The sequence below is a fragment of the Neoarius graeffei genome, chromosome 27 (genome assembly GCF_027579695.1).
Source record: "Neoarius graeffei isolate fNeoGra1 chromosome 27, fNeoGra1.pri, whole genome shotgun sequence".
Classification (NCBI taxonomy): domain Eukaryota; kingdom Metazoa; phylum Chordata; class Actinopteri; order Siluriformes; family Ariidae; genus Neoarius; species Neoarius graeffei.
Window position 1 is genome coordinate 6,570,798 of NC_083595.1, and position 14,484 is coordinate 6,585,281.

The 14,484-nt window shown below is 39.4% G+C and overlaps 1 protein-coding gene and 1 long non-coding RNA gene across 2 annotated transcripts; one reads left to right on the forward strand and one right to left on the reverse strand.

Annotated features, from left to right (window-relative positions):
* Nucleotides 1–4,467: 4,467 nt before the first annotated feature.
* LOC132874795 (E3 SUMO-protein ligase ZBED1-like) lies at nt 4,468–5,693 on the forward strand. Its single transcript, XM_060911196.1, has 2 exons — nt 4,468–5,105; nt 5,286–5,693. The coding sequence occupies exons 1-2, from the start codon at nt 4,482–4,484 to the stop codon at nt 5,691–5,693; spliced, it is 1,032 nt and encodes a 343-aa protein (XP_060767179.1). The 5' UTR covers nt 4,468–4,481.
* Nucleotides 5,694–10,090: 4,397 nt separating this feature from the next.
* On the reverse strand, nt 10,091–14,415 carry LOC132875045 (uncharacterized). The gene is made up of 3 exons (XR_009651751.1): nt 14,288–14,415; nt 12,676–12,752; nt 10,091–10,593 (listed from the first exon to the last, which is right to left on the reverse strand). It is a non-coding gene; the product is annotated as an uncharacterized LOC132875045 (long non-coding RNA).
* Nucleotides 14,416–14,484: the final 69 nt, after the last annotated feature.

Consider the following 14,484-nt stretch of genomic DNA (forward strand, 5'->3'; position numbering starts at 1 on the left):
TCTATGGGTGAAAGATCTGGACTGCAGGCTGGTCAGTTCAGTACCCGGACCCTTCTTCTACACAGCCACGATGCTGTAATTGATGCAGTATGTGGTTTGGCATTGTCATGTTGGAAAATGCAAGGTCTTCCCTGAAAGAGACATCGTCTGGATGGGAGCATATGTTGCTCTAGAACCTGGATATACCTTTCAGCATTGATGGTGTCTTTCCAGATGTGTAAGCTGCCCATGCCACACGCACTAATGCAACCCCATAGCATCAGAGATGCAGGCTTCTGAACTGAGCGCTGATAACAACTTGGGTCATCCTTCTCCTCCTTAGTCTGAATGACACGGTGTCCCTGATTTCCATAAAGAACTTCACATTTTGATTCGTCTGACCACAGAACAGTTTTCCACTTTGCCACAGTCCATTTCAAATGAGCCTTGGCCCAGAGAAGACGTCTGCGCTTCTGGATCATGTTTAGATACGGCTTCTTCTTTGAACTATAGAGTTGTAGCTGGCAACGACGGATGGCACGGTGAATTGTGTTCACAGATAATGTTCTCTGGAAATATTCCTGAGCCCATTTTGTGATTTCCAATACAGAAGCATGCCTGTATGTGATGCAGTGCCGTCTAAGGTCCCGAAGATCACGGGCGCCCAGTATGGTTTTCCGGCCTTGACCCTTACGCACAGAGATTCTTCCAGATTCTCTGAATCTTTTGATGATATTATGCACTGTAGATGATGATATGTTCAAGCTCTTTGCAATTTTACACTGTCGAACTCCTTTCTGATATTGCTCCACTATTTGTCGGTGCAGAATTAGGGGGATTGTTGATCCTCTTCCCATCTTTACTTCTGAGAGCCGCTGCCACTCCAAGATGCCCTTTTTATACCCAGTCATGTTAATGACCTCTTGCCAATTGACCTAATGAGTTGCAATTTGGTCCTCCAGCTGTTCCTTTTTTGTACCTTTAACTTTTCCAGTCTCTTATTGCCCCTGTCCCAACTTTTTTGAGATGTGTTGCTGTCATGAAATTTCAAATGAGTCAATATTTGGCATGAAATTTCAAAATGTCTCACTTTCGAGATTTGATATGTTGTCTATGTTCTATTGTGAATACAATATCAGTTTTTGAGATTTGTAAATTATTGTATTCCGTTTTTATTTACAATTTGTACTTTGTCCCAACTTTTTTGGAATCGGGGTTGTACCATAAACAACATAAATGACGAGACAAAGACAGGTGCAAAGTGATGGGGACAGATGTGAGAAAAGTGCTGTGTATAAGAGGAATAAAACACTTGGGGATGTGCTGTTATGGGAAAATAATCAACTGCAGGGTGGTAACAGTAACTCCACTTCATTGCATCACCCTGTCACTGATTCTGATTCTAAACTCAGGGGAGAATTTTACTGCAGAAGGTCACACTGTGAGAACGAGGAGCGGATGAAGGAGCTGTCAATGTGTGAGACGTGTTAGCGTGCAGACCATAACCACAATCATGTAGCACAGTCTTATGAAAAAAAAAAAAAGACCTGTGTGTGTGTCTGTGTGTCACATCTCAGGGTAAAACGGAACAAACTCCACCACAGTGTAACTGCTTTCATGAAGTCCTTTTGGAAACCAACTCTGTAAAACAGCATAAAGTCATGTAGCCTAGTAAACTAGACCCACCCGCCTAGCGGCCAAAAATATTTTTGCCTAGCGAGAATATTCACATTTAGTCTGGCTTCCCAGGCTAAAAGTCATGAGCACTGTGTGTAGATTTGTCTGTTAAATGCATTTTAAAAAATTTAACTTCAAAATAGAATTCATGCACATATTTATGCTTGTAAATAAAATTAAGAACACCTTACAGTAGCAAAGTTTCATTGAGAGTGAAGAGGTTTATTCTTTACACTCATGAAATCCGTCACTTTTCACACTCACACATAACATGTACAGTCAGGTCCAGAATTATTTGGACATTGGACATTTTGTGTCATTTCCCCTCTGTACCCCACCACAATGGATTTGAAATGAAGCAATGTGATTGAAAAGGAGACGTTCAGCTTTGATACAAGGGCTTTAAGAAAAATATTACATTAACTATTGAAGAATTACAGCCATTTTTAAAAAACATTGTCCCTCCATTTTCACAGACTGTCCAAGTAATGTGACAGCTGACTGAGTCCAGCTGTGCAATATATCGTATTTAAATCGCGATAACGATATTGGCGTCAAACGATATGAAAATTAATAATACCGATTATAAACGATTTTTGTCATTTATCTGTACTGCCACGGCACCGGCGTGGCCGCGAATGGGTTAATCAAAACGCGGCGTGTGGTACGTCATTGACTTCAAAACTGCTCTGCAGTCTCGCGCGCTCTCTTCGGTCTCTGTGTTGAGTGAAGACATTAGCAAGCTAGAAATGGAAGATGCAGGAGAAGTATCAGTGCAGGCTCAGTTGGTCGCCAAAATAGGGAGAAGAAGTTCGGTAGTATGGGACCATTTCGGGTTTGAGGAGAAGGATGAAGACCAGAAAACAATTATATGCAGGATTTGCCGGCGAGTGGTGTCTGCGCCTTTTGCCAACACATCAAACTTATTCACACACCTCAAGGTAAACCACAGGGCAATTCACGATGACATAGTAAAGAAAAAACAAAAAATGGACCAGGCCAACGTCGCTTCAACCAGCAAGACCACCCAGTCATCAATTCAAGGCACGCTGTACAACGCAACTCAGTACGCCACAAATTCAGAGAGGCACAAAGCATTGACCGAATCCATCGGCTATTTTCTAGCCAAAGATATGCAGGCTATCAATACAGTCGAGGGCGAGGGCTTTAAGAAAATGATCAGAGAGCTTGACAAACGCTATGCTCTGCCCTCTCGACATTATTTCACCAGAAATGTCCTGCCAGGGATGTACGAGAATTGCCGAGAGAAAGTTTCAAAAGAAGTGTTGGAAGCGGATCACTTCGCAGCAACAACAGATCTATGGTCTAGCCGTACAAGCGAACCATATATTAGCCTCACTGTGCACTTCATCGACAACGAGCTCAACTTAAAAGTAAAGTGTCTGCAGACGGCTTTCATGCCAGAAGACCATACGGGGCAAAACATCGCGGACATATTGAGGGAATCTCTGGCGCAATGGGGATTAGACGAAAGCAAGTTGGTCTGCATCACCACTGATAACGCAGCGAACGTTAACCTGGCTACACAAATCAATGGATGGACGAGGCTCCAATGTTTCGGGCATCGACTGCACTTGGCCATAGGTGAGTACTGAGTAGCTACACTGTAAAAAATGTCTGTAGAATTAGCAGTGAATTTATGTAAAATCATGACATGAAAAAACTGTAAATACAAAAACAATGAAGCAGTGTGTAATTTACATCAATATACTGTAAAACTCCTAACCAAATACCACTGTTAATTTAACAGTAGGAATATGTTGAATTGATCATATTTTTTTGTAGAATTTACAAATTGTTGTAGTTTAAACACAGACAAACTGTAATACTAAAACAGAATGTGATAGTTAAAATTACATCATTGCCCTGTTAAAAAAAAAAATGTCAGTAGAGGCTCTCCGGCACATTTCGTAAAACTCTAAATCAAATAAAATATCTGTCTAGTTAGTACATCATTACTTGTAACCATCATTTTGGAGCCACAAAAACCAATAATCGAGAACACTCGGAATTCATTCCTACATGCTTTTTATTGTACAATGAATATCCGTAAAATTAACAGTTATGTATTGAATACCTGTAAAATTTACATTTAGTTATCATTAATTGTACATGGAATCCCAGTGAAATGTACAAGTTATTCTGTAATGTTGTTTACATTTCACTGTATTTTTAACAGGATTATTCTGGCAACCACACCTGCCAGTATTTTTCCGTAAAAACAACGGATTTTTTTTTTACAGTGTATTATTCCTTTGTTAAATGGCATAAGTGATGGTACCTAACCTCTGTCAACTGGACAACCGCTTTCTCGTGGTTGCGTTTTCGACCGCATCATTGCTAATAACTATAACTAGTTGACAACTTGAAGGTAGCTAGCTAGGCTGAACTTGTCGTTCTCTTCAAAACAAGCAAACAAACAAAAAACACGGACATTATGATAAAACATTCAGTCGACGAATTGGCTAAAATGTTCATAATGAAGTAAAGGAAGGCTTGTTTTGAAGACGAAACACTCTTTTGAATGAGCTACAGACAGCTGATTACCAAGTTGTTAACTGGTTATCAATTATGCTTTTGAGAAACGATGCACAGACTAACATTAAATGCATTGTGCTTTAATCTTATCTTTGCTTATCCTAATCTGAATGAGCTTTAAATCAGTTAGCTCGCTGTGGTATAATTCATTATTAGTCCTAGGTTTCCTCCAGTTCAGTCGTGGGTGGCCTTACAAGGCAAATAATGTGAAATACAAACTATTTTACACCTTTGTGTTTTTTTTTTCTTTAATCTTAGAAAATGCAATGAAGAATTCCGATGACAAGATCAGCCGTGCCATGGGAGTCTGTAAGAGGTTGGTCAGTAGCTTCAGCTACAGCTGGAAAAAGAAGAGGGAACTTGAAGAAGCCCAGAAGCAACTGAATCTGCCTCAGCACGCCCTCAAGACCGAATGCCCGACCAGATGGGGATCTAGACAGGCCATGGTCGCCAGAATCCTTGAGCAACAGAAGGCGATTGCCCAGGTCCTTTCCAATGACCGGAAACAACGACATCTATACCTCTCCTGGCAAGACATCGATGTACTGGAAGCTGTCAATAAGTCACTGGCCCCTCTGGTTGATTTCACAGACGCGCTGTCAGGAGAAAAATATGTGAGCATCTCTCTTGTGAAGCCAACACTGCATCTCTTCAATAACTCAGTCTTGAAAGATCAAGAAGATGACACACTGCTTGCCAAAACCATCAAGCATGACATACTGGGCTACCTCAATGAGAAATACAGTGGCAGTGAAACACAAGAGCTACTTGACATGGCGTCTGCCCTAGACCCAAGATTCAAGTTGAAGTATGTGGATGAAGACCAGAAGGAATCCATTGTGAGTCGAGTGAAACTGGAGCTGAGGGATGCCAGAGCTCCCAGTGCTATGGTAATAATAATTTAATTTATAACAATGCACTAATACAACATTATTGTTTAACTGTGTGGTATTATTATATGGTATATTATTATTACTATTATCATTACTGTTGTTGTTATTGCGTTGTATGTATTAATATATTAACACACATCTGTTGAATGTGTTTTTCTATGTGTTTTTGACTCTAAGGTGGAAGCCCCTTCAGTGACAACTGTGGCCCCTGCTGATACTGAGGATGCTGCTGGTACAGATGTTCCTAGCAAGAAGAGGAAGCTCCTGGCCAGCTTCTTCAAGGCCACTCCAGACCAGGGTGCAGGGCCTCACCTACAAGAAGACCAAGTAATTTCTCTCGAGGTCCAGTCTTACTTCCAGTCCGAAACAATAGATGCTGAGAAGGACCCGATGATATGGTGGAGAGATGTGAAGGCCATCTACCCACGTCTTTCAAAGCTTGCCAGAAAATACTTGTGTATACCTGCCACAAGTTCCTCTTCAGAGAGAGTTTTCAGCACTAGTGGGAACATTGTCACTTGCTTGCGAGCATCTTTGAAACCTGACCATGTCAACAGGCTGGTGTTTCTAGCAAAAAATCTTTAGCAGCATTTGCTAGTTCAGGACAGGTGCTCATTTCAAGTTCATTCCAAGTTCAATGGTGGGTGTTAACGAAAAAAATGTAACAAATACAAAAGTGGAACATTTTATTTTTGGATGCAGCATTTTTGGAAAAAAGTAGAACAAAGTCTATTTTTTATTTTCTTCATATAAATGTTTTTATATAAATATAGACATGTTTTGTATACATTGGAAACCTTACATTTTTTCTTAATATATTTGTTTTGTTATAGTGAGAAATGCTTAATAAACCCCTTTAAGTGAGATAAACATGAGTTTTTTTTATTTCAAATTTGATTGTTTCAAAATGTGAGCTTATAGACCCTTTTTGTATGGCTATATCTAGGTGTTTTAGCAGGTATCATTTAGAAAATAATAAAATTTAGTCATAATACAAATATACTGTCTTCACAAAAAGGTCCCATAATATACACTAGGCTATGTGCTTAGCACTCAACAAGGTATAGAGGTAGACACAAGCCAGCAGAGGACGGTAGAATCAAAGCAAGTGCATGCCTAAATACTTTAATTTTGCAAACTAAATGGAAAAGCAAGAGATAAATTGGAGGAATTTGAGTCCATCCTCTTTGAGTTGGCGCAAGCTTTACACGAATCGGCAAAAAAAAAAAATATCGTTTAAAATATCGTGATATCAATATTGACTGAAAATATCGCAATATTGATATTTCCCAATATCGAGCAGCCCTATGACTGAGAAACAATTTCATGGCCAGGTACGGCCTGTTTCCAAACATCTGGAGTTGATTCTAAGTGTTGAATCTGCATTTGGCAGTTGTTCATAGGAACTCTCAATATGTGGTCCAGAAAGGTGTCAATGAAAGTGAAGGAAGACATCATGAGACTGAAAACACAAAACAGATCTATGAGGGAGCGCAGATACTTTAGGAGAAGCCAAATCAACAATTTGGTACATTCTTAAAAAGAAGGAAATACTGGAGAGCTCAGAAACACCAAAATGCCTGGAAGACCATGGAAGTCTGAGGACGGTGCTTTACAGCCCAGAGGGATAATGACCCAAAATAGACTGCGAAAGCAACCAAAGAGCTTCTTAGGAAAATACGTTGGAATGTTATTGAAGGGTCATGTCAGTCACTTGACCTCAACCCAGTTGAGCATGCTTTTCATTTCCTGAAGAATAAACTGAAAGCAGAAAGGCCACATAAGCAACAACTGGGGAATAAGCAGCAAAAAGCTATGGGGAAGCCATGGCCTAAAGGTTAGCGAAGCAACTTTGGAACCAAAAGGTCACCAGTTCAATTGTCTGGACCAGAAGGAATGACTGAAGTGACCTTGAGAAAGGCATCTCACCCCCAACTGCTCCATGGGCTGCCCACTGCTGTGGATATGTTAGGATCCTGTTGCATGTTGCTCTGTATAAGAGCGTCTGCTAAATGCCTGTTATGTAATGTAATTTAAACTGAAGGCAGGTGCCTAAAGCCTTGACAAAGCATCTCAAGGAAGGAAACATTTGGTGATGTCTGCGAGTTCCAGGCTTCAGGCGGTCACGGACTGCAAAGGATTTTCATCCAAGTCTTAAAAATAATCCTTCTATCTTTAAATTGTTATTTTGTCCCATTACTTTTGAGGCTGTGAAAATGGAGGGATGATGTAGAAAACTGCTGGAATTCCAAAGCCATGAAAATGATACTTTTTGTTAAATCCTTGAATTAAAGCTGAAATTCGACGCTTCAATCACATCTTGATGGCTTTGTTTCAAATCCACTGTGGTGGTGTAAAAAGGTAAAAATCCCAAAATTGTGTCACTGTCCAAATACTTATGGATCTGACTGTATAACACACTGTACACACCAACGCTGTGTATAAACAGAGTGTTAAGTGTGTATTTCTATCTGGTGAAGTTACCTGCAATCCACTGACTTCCTGAAGCTTCACGTCACAGTTTGGAGATTTGGTTTGTCCACAGCAGCTTACAATCAAGGCTGAAACATCACAATACATACTGAATAAACCGAGTTGATTGGAAAACTGGTTGTGTGATTTTTATATTGAGTTCCACAGTCATGGCAATGTTGGGCTTTCAATTATCTTTTTCTGTTTGGTGCATAAGGTTTAAAGGTCATAGGCAATGGTCGGAGGTGAAACGTAGAATATCAACTTTATTGTCTAGAAAAATGACCCAAAAAGTGAATTTGATCTTCCTAGTGTCTAATTTGCACCCTAAAATTGAATAAAACGGTTAAAATATACTGTTTTGCCCAATTTCCGAAGGTTTGTTTACATCTCACTTATGCACACTTTCACCACCAGGGGACAGTCGTCGTGACGTCATTCAAGGCAAACAGACTGGGAGCAGCTCTGTGTTTACTTGCAAACCGAGCACACGCTTACGTACTTTGGTCGTAAGAGGTTGTGTAAAATGTCTGAAAGCGATTTTGAAGTAGGAACTCTCCAAATTGAATATCGAGAGGTGAAACCATATATGTATGAACCTATGGCCGTTGCGAAGCAATCGGTGAATGTGGCTCACTGGTTTGACCGTGCAGCCTCGGAATCGGACAGCGACTCAGCCGACTCTGATTGCGGTGACCCCGGACCTCAACAAGACTCGCGCCCAAACGATTTATCCTGGTAGTTATGAAAAATTCCTACTTGGAATTCCTGATATTTGGAGGGATATTTAATTGTGAACCAGTTTGAATGCAATAATACACTCCTAATTCATTAGTACTGATATTGTGAATAAATAAACTGCTGTTATATTGCAGTGAGAAAGTCTTGTTGAAGGTCGTGTTACTGTAGTCTGCACTCAGGGACAGGCTTGAGAAAGACCGTAATATATAAACTGGAGGTTCTGACGGCTTCATCAGGAACCAGAACACGTTTTACAGACACCGCACACTTTAGAGTCACATTTTGTCCCAAATTCACCGACTTCTCGATGAAACCTTCTGCAGCTCCACAGCACACAAGTAGATCTAATCATGACAAAACACACACAGATACACCACAAGGGTTCAGATTAGAATAACCTACATGTCATTCATGCAGAAAATAAACTCAAAAGACAACATTTTAGGTCCAAAGTATGGAAATAATATTAGATGTTGGATCAGAAACATGTGAAGTTACTCACAGAAGTGAAGTTTTACGATCTTCATGCTGAATTCTGAACACTGTACACAAGCTCGAAACACTCAGGGGCTGAACTGCTTCAGTCAGGAAACACTTGAGCAGTTGAGCTTCAGACGCTGGAGTATACGGAAGTGGGAGCTGATCTTGCTCACACCACAATGTCTGTGTTTTTCCACACCATTAATGTGAGATTTCACAAGAAAGACAGTTAGCGCAGATCATTTATTGACTTTTACAATAATTTGGAAGTAATTTTATGACACACATTTATCGTGACTCAAAGAAAACACTGAAGTTGAGGAAATACATTTGTAGCTTCAGACGAAAATCCAGCCAAAAAGAACAGAAGAGTCAAACTGTTCCTCTGTGTTTTACAAAAGAGATGAAGGACAATGAGGAAACCTTCATGGAACGCAAATAAACTGCAAGGGTGTAACATTTATTATGAATCCTGTAGAAATTAATGAGCCTGTAGGTTTAATAACAGTAATGTAGTGTCGCCTCATAGCTCCAAGTGCCTTGGTTCGATCCTGAGTTTGGGTTACGTCCCATCACAATTTACAAATGAAGGCAAATCACTGACGTTTGAATTTTTAAAAGTTCATGTTTTTTAATTGGTTTAGACAGGATGATATTATCATCAATTTATGTTTCAGTGTAAGTAAATATGAAATAGATTTATTTGAAATGCAATTTTTAAAAATACTACAGCCATAGCCTCTATTTTTCATCAAATGTTTTGGGGAAAAAAATCATAATCTGAGGTAAAGGTCTGAAATTTTCCAAAGAGAAGGAGCTGGAAGAGAAGCTCCCCTAGTGGTGGCCAGGTGTAATGACATGAAGTGAAAATCAAAGATAGATATGAAAATCATAACATTTGTATATCTCAAACAAACGTAACATTTGTATGGAAATTTGTTCAGAGACTGAAAACAGTCTAAAATTATGTATTTTTTTCTCTTTAGAAATATTTCAGTCTATAATATACCAGGACTGCATGAAGAATGTGGAATACAAATTTAACCCTTCAGAAACTGTATTTCTGGACCTGGCCAAGTGAACACAAACGCCCAGCAGGGGGCAGCAAAAAGCAGGAGGGATAAAACACTTTTTGTGAGACCCAGGGGGTCACTGTGAATTTCATCCCCATACAGAAAGAAATGAAATGAAGGTATTTACATTTATTGTGTTGGTTTGGTGTGAGATATCAAGATGCTGTGTTTGAGTCTGAGGCTGAGTGTGAGGATTCAAGAGAGCTTTATTGTCAATACGTCCATATACAAGTACACAGTGCACTGAAATACTGTTTCCCTCAGACTCCACATAGTGCATTTATAGAGAAATAGAAGATTACAACACAAGATATAAAATAACTATCTAGCTATCTAAATACCATAAACAACATAAATGACAAGACATAAACAGGTGCAAAGTGATGGGGACAGATGTGGAAAAAGTGCTGTGTATTAGAGGAATAAAACACTTGGGGATGTGCTGTTATGGGAAAATAATCAACTGCAGGGTGGAAACAGTAACTCCACTTCATTGCACCACCCTGTCACTGATTCTAAACTCGGGAGAATTTTACTGCAGAAGGTCACACTGTGAGAACGAGGAGCGGATGAAGGAGCTATACACATGTGAGACATGTTAGCATGCAGACCATAACCACAAAACAATGACCTGTATGTGTGTGTCACATCACAGGGTGAAACAGAACAAACTCCACCACAGTGTAGCTGCTTTCATGAAGCCCTTTTGGAAACCAACTCTGTAAAACAGCGTAAAGTCATGAGCACTGTGTGTACATTTATCTGTTAAATGCATTTCAATTGTTTTGTTTAATTCAAAATAGAATTTATGCATGTAGTTATGCTTGAAAATAAACTCAAGAACACCTTAAAACAGCAAAGTTTAATTGAGAGTGAACAGGTTGATTCTTGACACTAATGAAATTTGTCACTTTTCACACTAATGCACAGAACACAAACAGTCGGGTCCAGAAGTATTTGGACACTGACACGATTTTTGTAATTTCCCCTCAGTACCCCACCACAGTGAATTTGAAATGAAGCAATGTGATTGAAGTGGAGACTTTCAGCTTTAATACAAGGGCTTTAACAAAAACATCGCATTAACCATTGAAGAATTATCGACATTTTTTAAACATAGTCCCTCCATTTTCACAGGCTGTCCAAGTAATGGGACAATTGACTGAGAAACAGTTTCATAACTAATTACAACTTGTTTCCTCATTAATTCATGGCAAATAGAGGAGATACAATGTCTGGAGTTGATTCTAAGTGTTGAATTTGCATTTTGTAACCATTTATGGGACCTCTCAATATGTGGTCCAAAGAGGCGTTTATGCAAGAGAAGGACATCATGAGGCCGAAAACACAAAACAGACCGATGAGAGAGAGCAGATACTTTAGGAGAGGCCAAGTCAACAATCTGGTACATTCTTAAAAAGAAGGAAAGTACTGAAGAGCTCAGCAACGCCAAAAGGCCTGCAAGACCACGGAAGTCAACTAAAGTGGATGATCATAGAATTCTTTCCTTGTTGAAGAAAAACTCGTTCAGAACATCCAGCCGAGTCAAGAACAATCTTCAGGAGTGAGGCCTATCGGTGCAAAAATCTACATTCAAGAGAAAAGCCAGATTAGGTTTTGTGAGAAAGCCTGCTCAGTTCCGGAACAAGATCCTTTGGACAGATGAAACCAAGATTAACTTGGACCAAAATGATGGGAAGAGAAGAGTATGGAGAAGGAAAGGAAAGACTCATGATCCAAAGCGCACCACTTCATCTGTAAACAAGGTGGACATGGTCATGTACGGCTGCTAATGGAACTGGGTAACAGGTGTTTATTGATCATGTGACTGCTGATAGAAGTTGCAGGATGAATTATGAAGTATATGGAGCTTTACTTTCTGCTCAGATTCAGTCAAATGCTGTAAAACTGAGGACGGTGCTTTACAGTCCAGAGGGACAGTGACCCAAAACAGACCGTGAAAGCAACCAAAAGAGCTTCAAAGGAAAATACATGGAATGCTACTGAATCGTCATGTCAGTCACCTGACCTCAACCCAATTGAGCATGCTTTTCACTTCCTGAAGAATAAATTGAAAGCAGAAAGAATACATAAGCAGCAACTGGGGAATAAGCAGCAAGAAGTTATGGGGAAGCCATGGCCTAAAAGTTAGCGAAGCAGCCTTGGGACCAAAAGGTCACCAGTTCAATTGCTTGGACCAGAAGGAATGACTGAAGTAACCTTGAGAAAGGCCTCTCACCCCCAAGTGCTCCGGATTTGTCAGGATCCTGTTGCATGTTGCTTTGGATAAGACTCTCTGCTAAATGTCTGTTATGTTATGTAATGTAATGTAATGTAATGAAGCGTCAACTGAAGGCAGGTGCTGTAAAGGCTTGGCAAAGCATCTCAAGGGAAGAAACATATGGTGATGTCTGTGGGTTCCAGATTTCAGGCGGTCACTGACTGAGGACAGTGCTTTAGTTTCATCAAAGTATTCAAAATAATCCTTATGTCTTTAAATTGTCATTTTGTCCCATTACTTTTGAGGCTGTGAAAATGGAGGAGTGATGTAGAAAATTGCTGTAATTCCAAAACCAATAACAGGATACTTTTTGTTAAATCCTTGAATTCAAGCTGAAAGTCGACACTTCAATCACATCTTGATGGCTTTATTTCAAATCCACTGTGGTGGTAAAGAGGTAAAAATCCCAAAATTGAGTCACTGTCCAAATACTTATGGACCTGAGCGTATAACACACTGTACACACCAACGCTGTGCATTAACAGGGTGTTAAGTGTGCATTTCTATATTGTGAAGTTACCTGCAATCCACTGACTTCCTGAAGCTTCACATCACAGTTTAGAGATTTGGTTTTTCCACAGCAGCTGACGATCGAGACTGAAACATCACAATACATTCTGAATAAACCGAGCTGATTGGAAAACTGACTGTATGATTTTTATATTGAGTTCCACAGTCATGGCAATGTTGGGCTTTCAATTATCTTTTTCTATTTATAAAATAAATAAATAAATAAATAAATAATTTGGTGGACAAGGTTTAATTCATTTTGGTTTTCCTGAAATCAACACAGGGTCAAAACTATGCATACAGCAAAACTAATATTTGGTTAAATGTCCCTCTACAAGTTTCACCTTCACCAGATGCTTTTGGTAGCCATCAACAATCTTCTATCAGAATTCTGGCTGGATATTTGTTCACTCTTTTCGGGAAATTTCAATTAAATATCAGTTTTTACTGGCACAGACCTGAGTTTTAAGCACAGTACACACATTTTCAAAAGGGTTGAGGTCAGGACTTTGGGAAGGCCATTCCAAAAGCTTCATGCTAGTCTGCTGCATCTCATTCACAAGGTAGTCCTCTTTCTGCATTACTCCATCCAATTTGTTGAACTATCCTGAACAGTTGGTTCAGTGTTCTTTAGGTTGAATGCCTCACCTTTACTCTTCCAAACATATATTTCTGGTCCGTGTGACCAAACACCTCAATCTTTGTCTCCCCTGACCATAAAACTTTCCTTCAGAAGGCTTTTTCTTTGTCCATGTGATCAGCTGCAGATTTTAGTCGAGATTGAAGGTATCGAGTTTGGAGCAGGGGCTTCTTTCTCAGATGGCAGTCTCAGTCCATGGTGATGTAAAACTCGTTTAACTATAGCCAGTGACACTGGTGCTCCAGAAGCTTCCAGTTCATGGCAGGCCTGTGAGTTGGTGGTTCCTGGGTTGTTCTGACCATCCGAACCAACCTCCTCTCAGCTGAGGGGGACAGTTTGGGTCATCTTCTAGGAAAGTGGTTTGGGAAGGTGGCTACACCTCCCAGTAACTTGCATTTGTCAAACAAACCCTTTTTATGTTGTTACAGAGAAGCTGCCAGCTGTAGCCAATCATCATCACAAACAGGAAGTTAAGATTTCCTGGCCTTGGCAATTTAAAACTTAAAAACATTTTGGAGCTTTGAGCATCACTGAATCAATAATATAAGTAGGTATATGTATATTTTGACCCTGTATGTATAATTTTGCTGTTGTTGATTTCAGAAAACCTAAAATGACTTAAATCTCATGAACCAAATTATTTTATTTCTATTAAAGATGTATTTTGTACAATTATTCTGCAACAGAAAAAGAACAGTTCAAAAAAAAAAAAATCACTGAAAGCACAAAACTGCCATGATGTTCATGCCCATGATGAGTGAAAGCAAACTTCTGACCACAACTCCATATGATTATAATTCTACTATGAATATAAGTTCTTCAAATTAAATATAAATTGCTTAAACAATAATTACAAAATATAGGAATGTTTATGATTCAAATATTCCAAAAGAAGTGATTAAACCTGTGCTGCACTCAGTGAGTGTAGAATATATTAAACGTTTCTCTTGACACTGGACAGAGGAAATGATCTATAACTCACCTGTTACTGCAACGACTGCAACACAGTTCATCATTCCCGACATGATGAAGAGATTTCTCCAGAGTCTGATCCTTTCATCTTCATCAACTGTCTGATTCCGATTTTCTGGAAACACGAGAAACGAGATAGTTTGGAATTCATGATTAAATAAATCAATCAGTTAAATTATAATGAAGGACTGATTTATCACATGGACA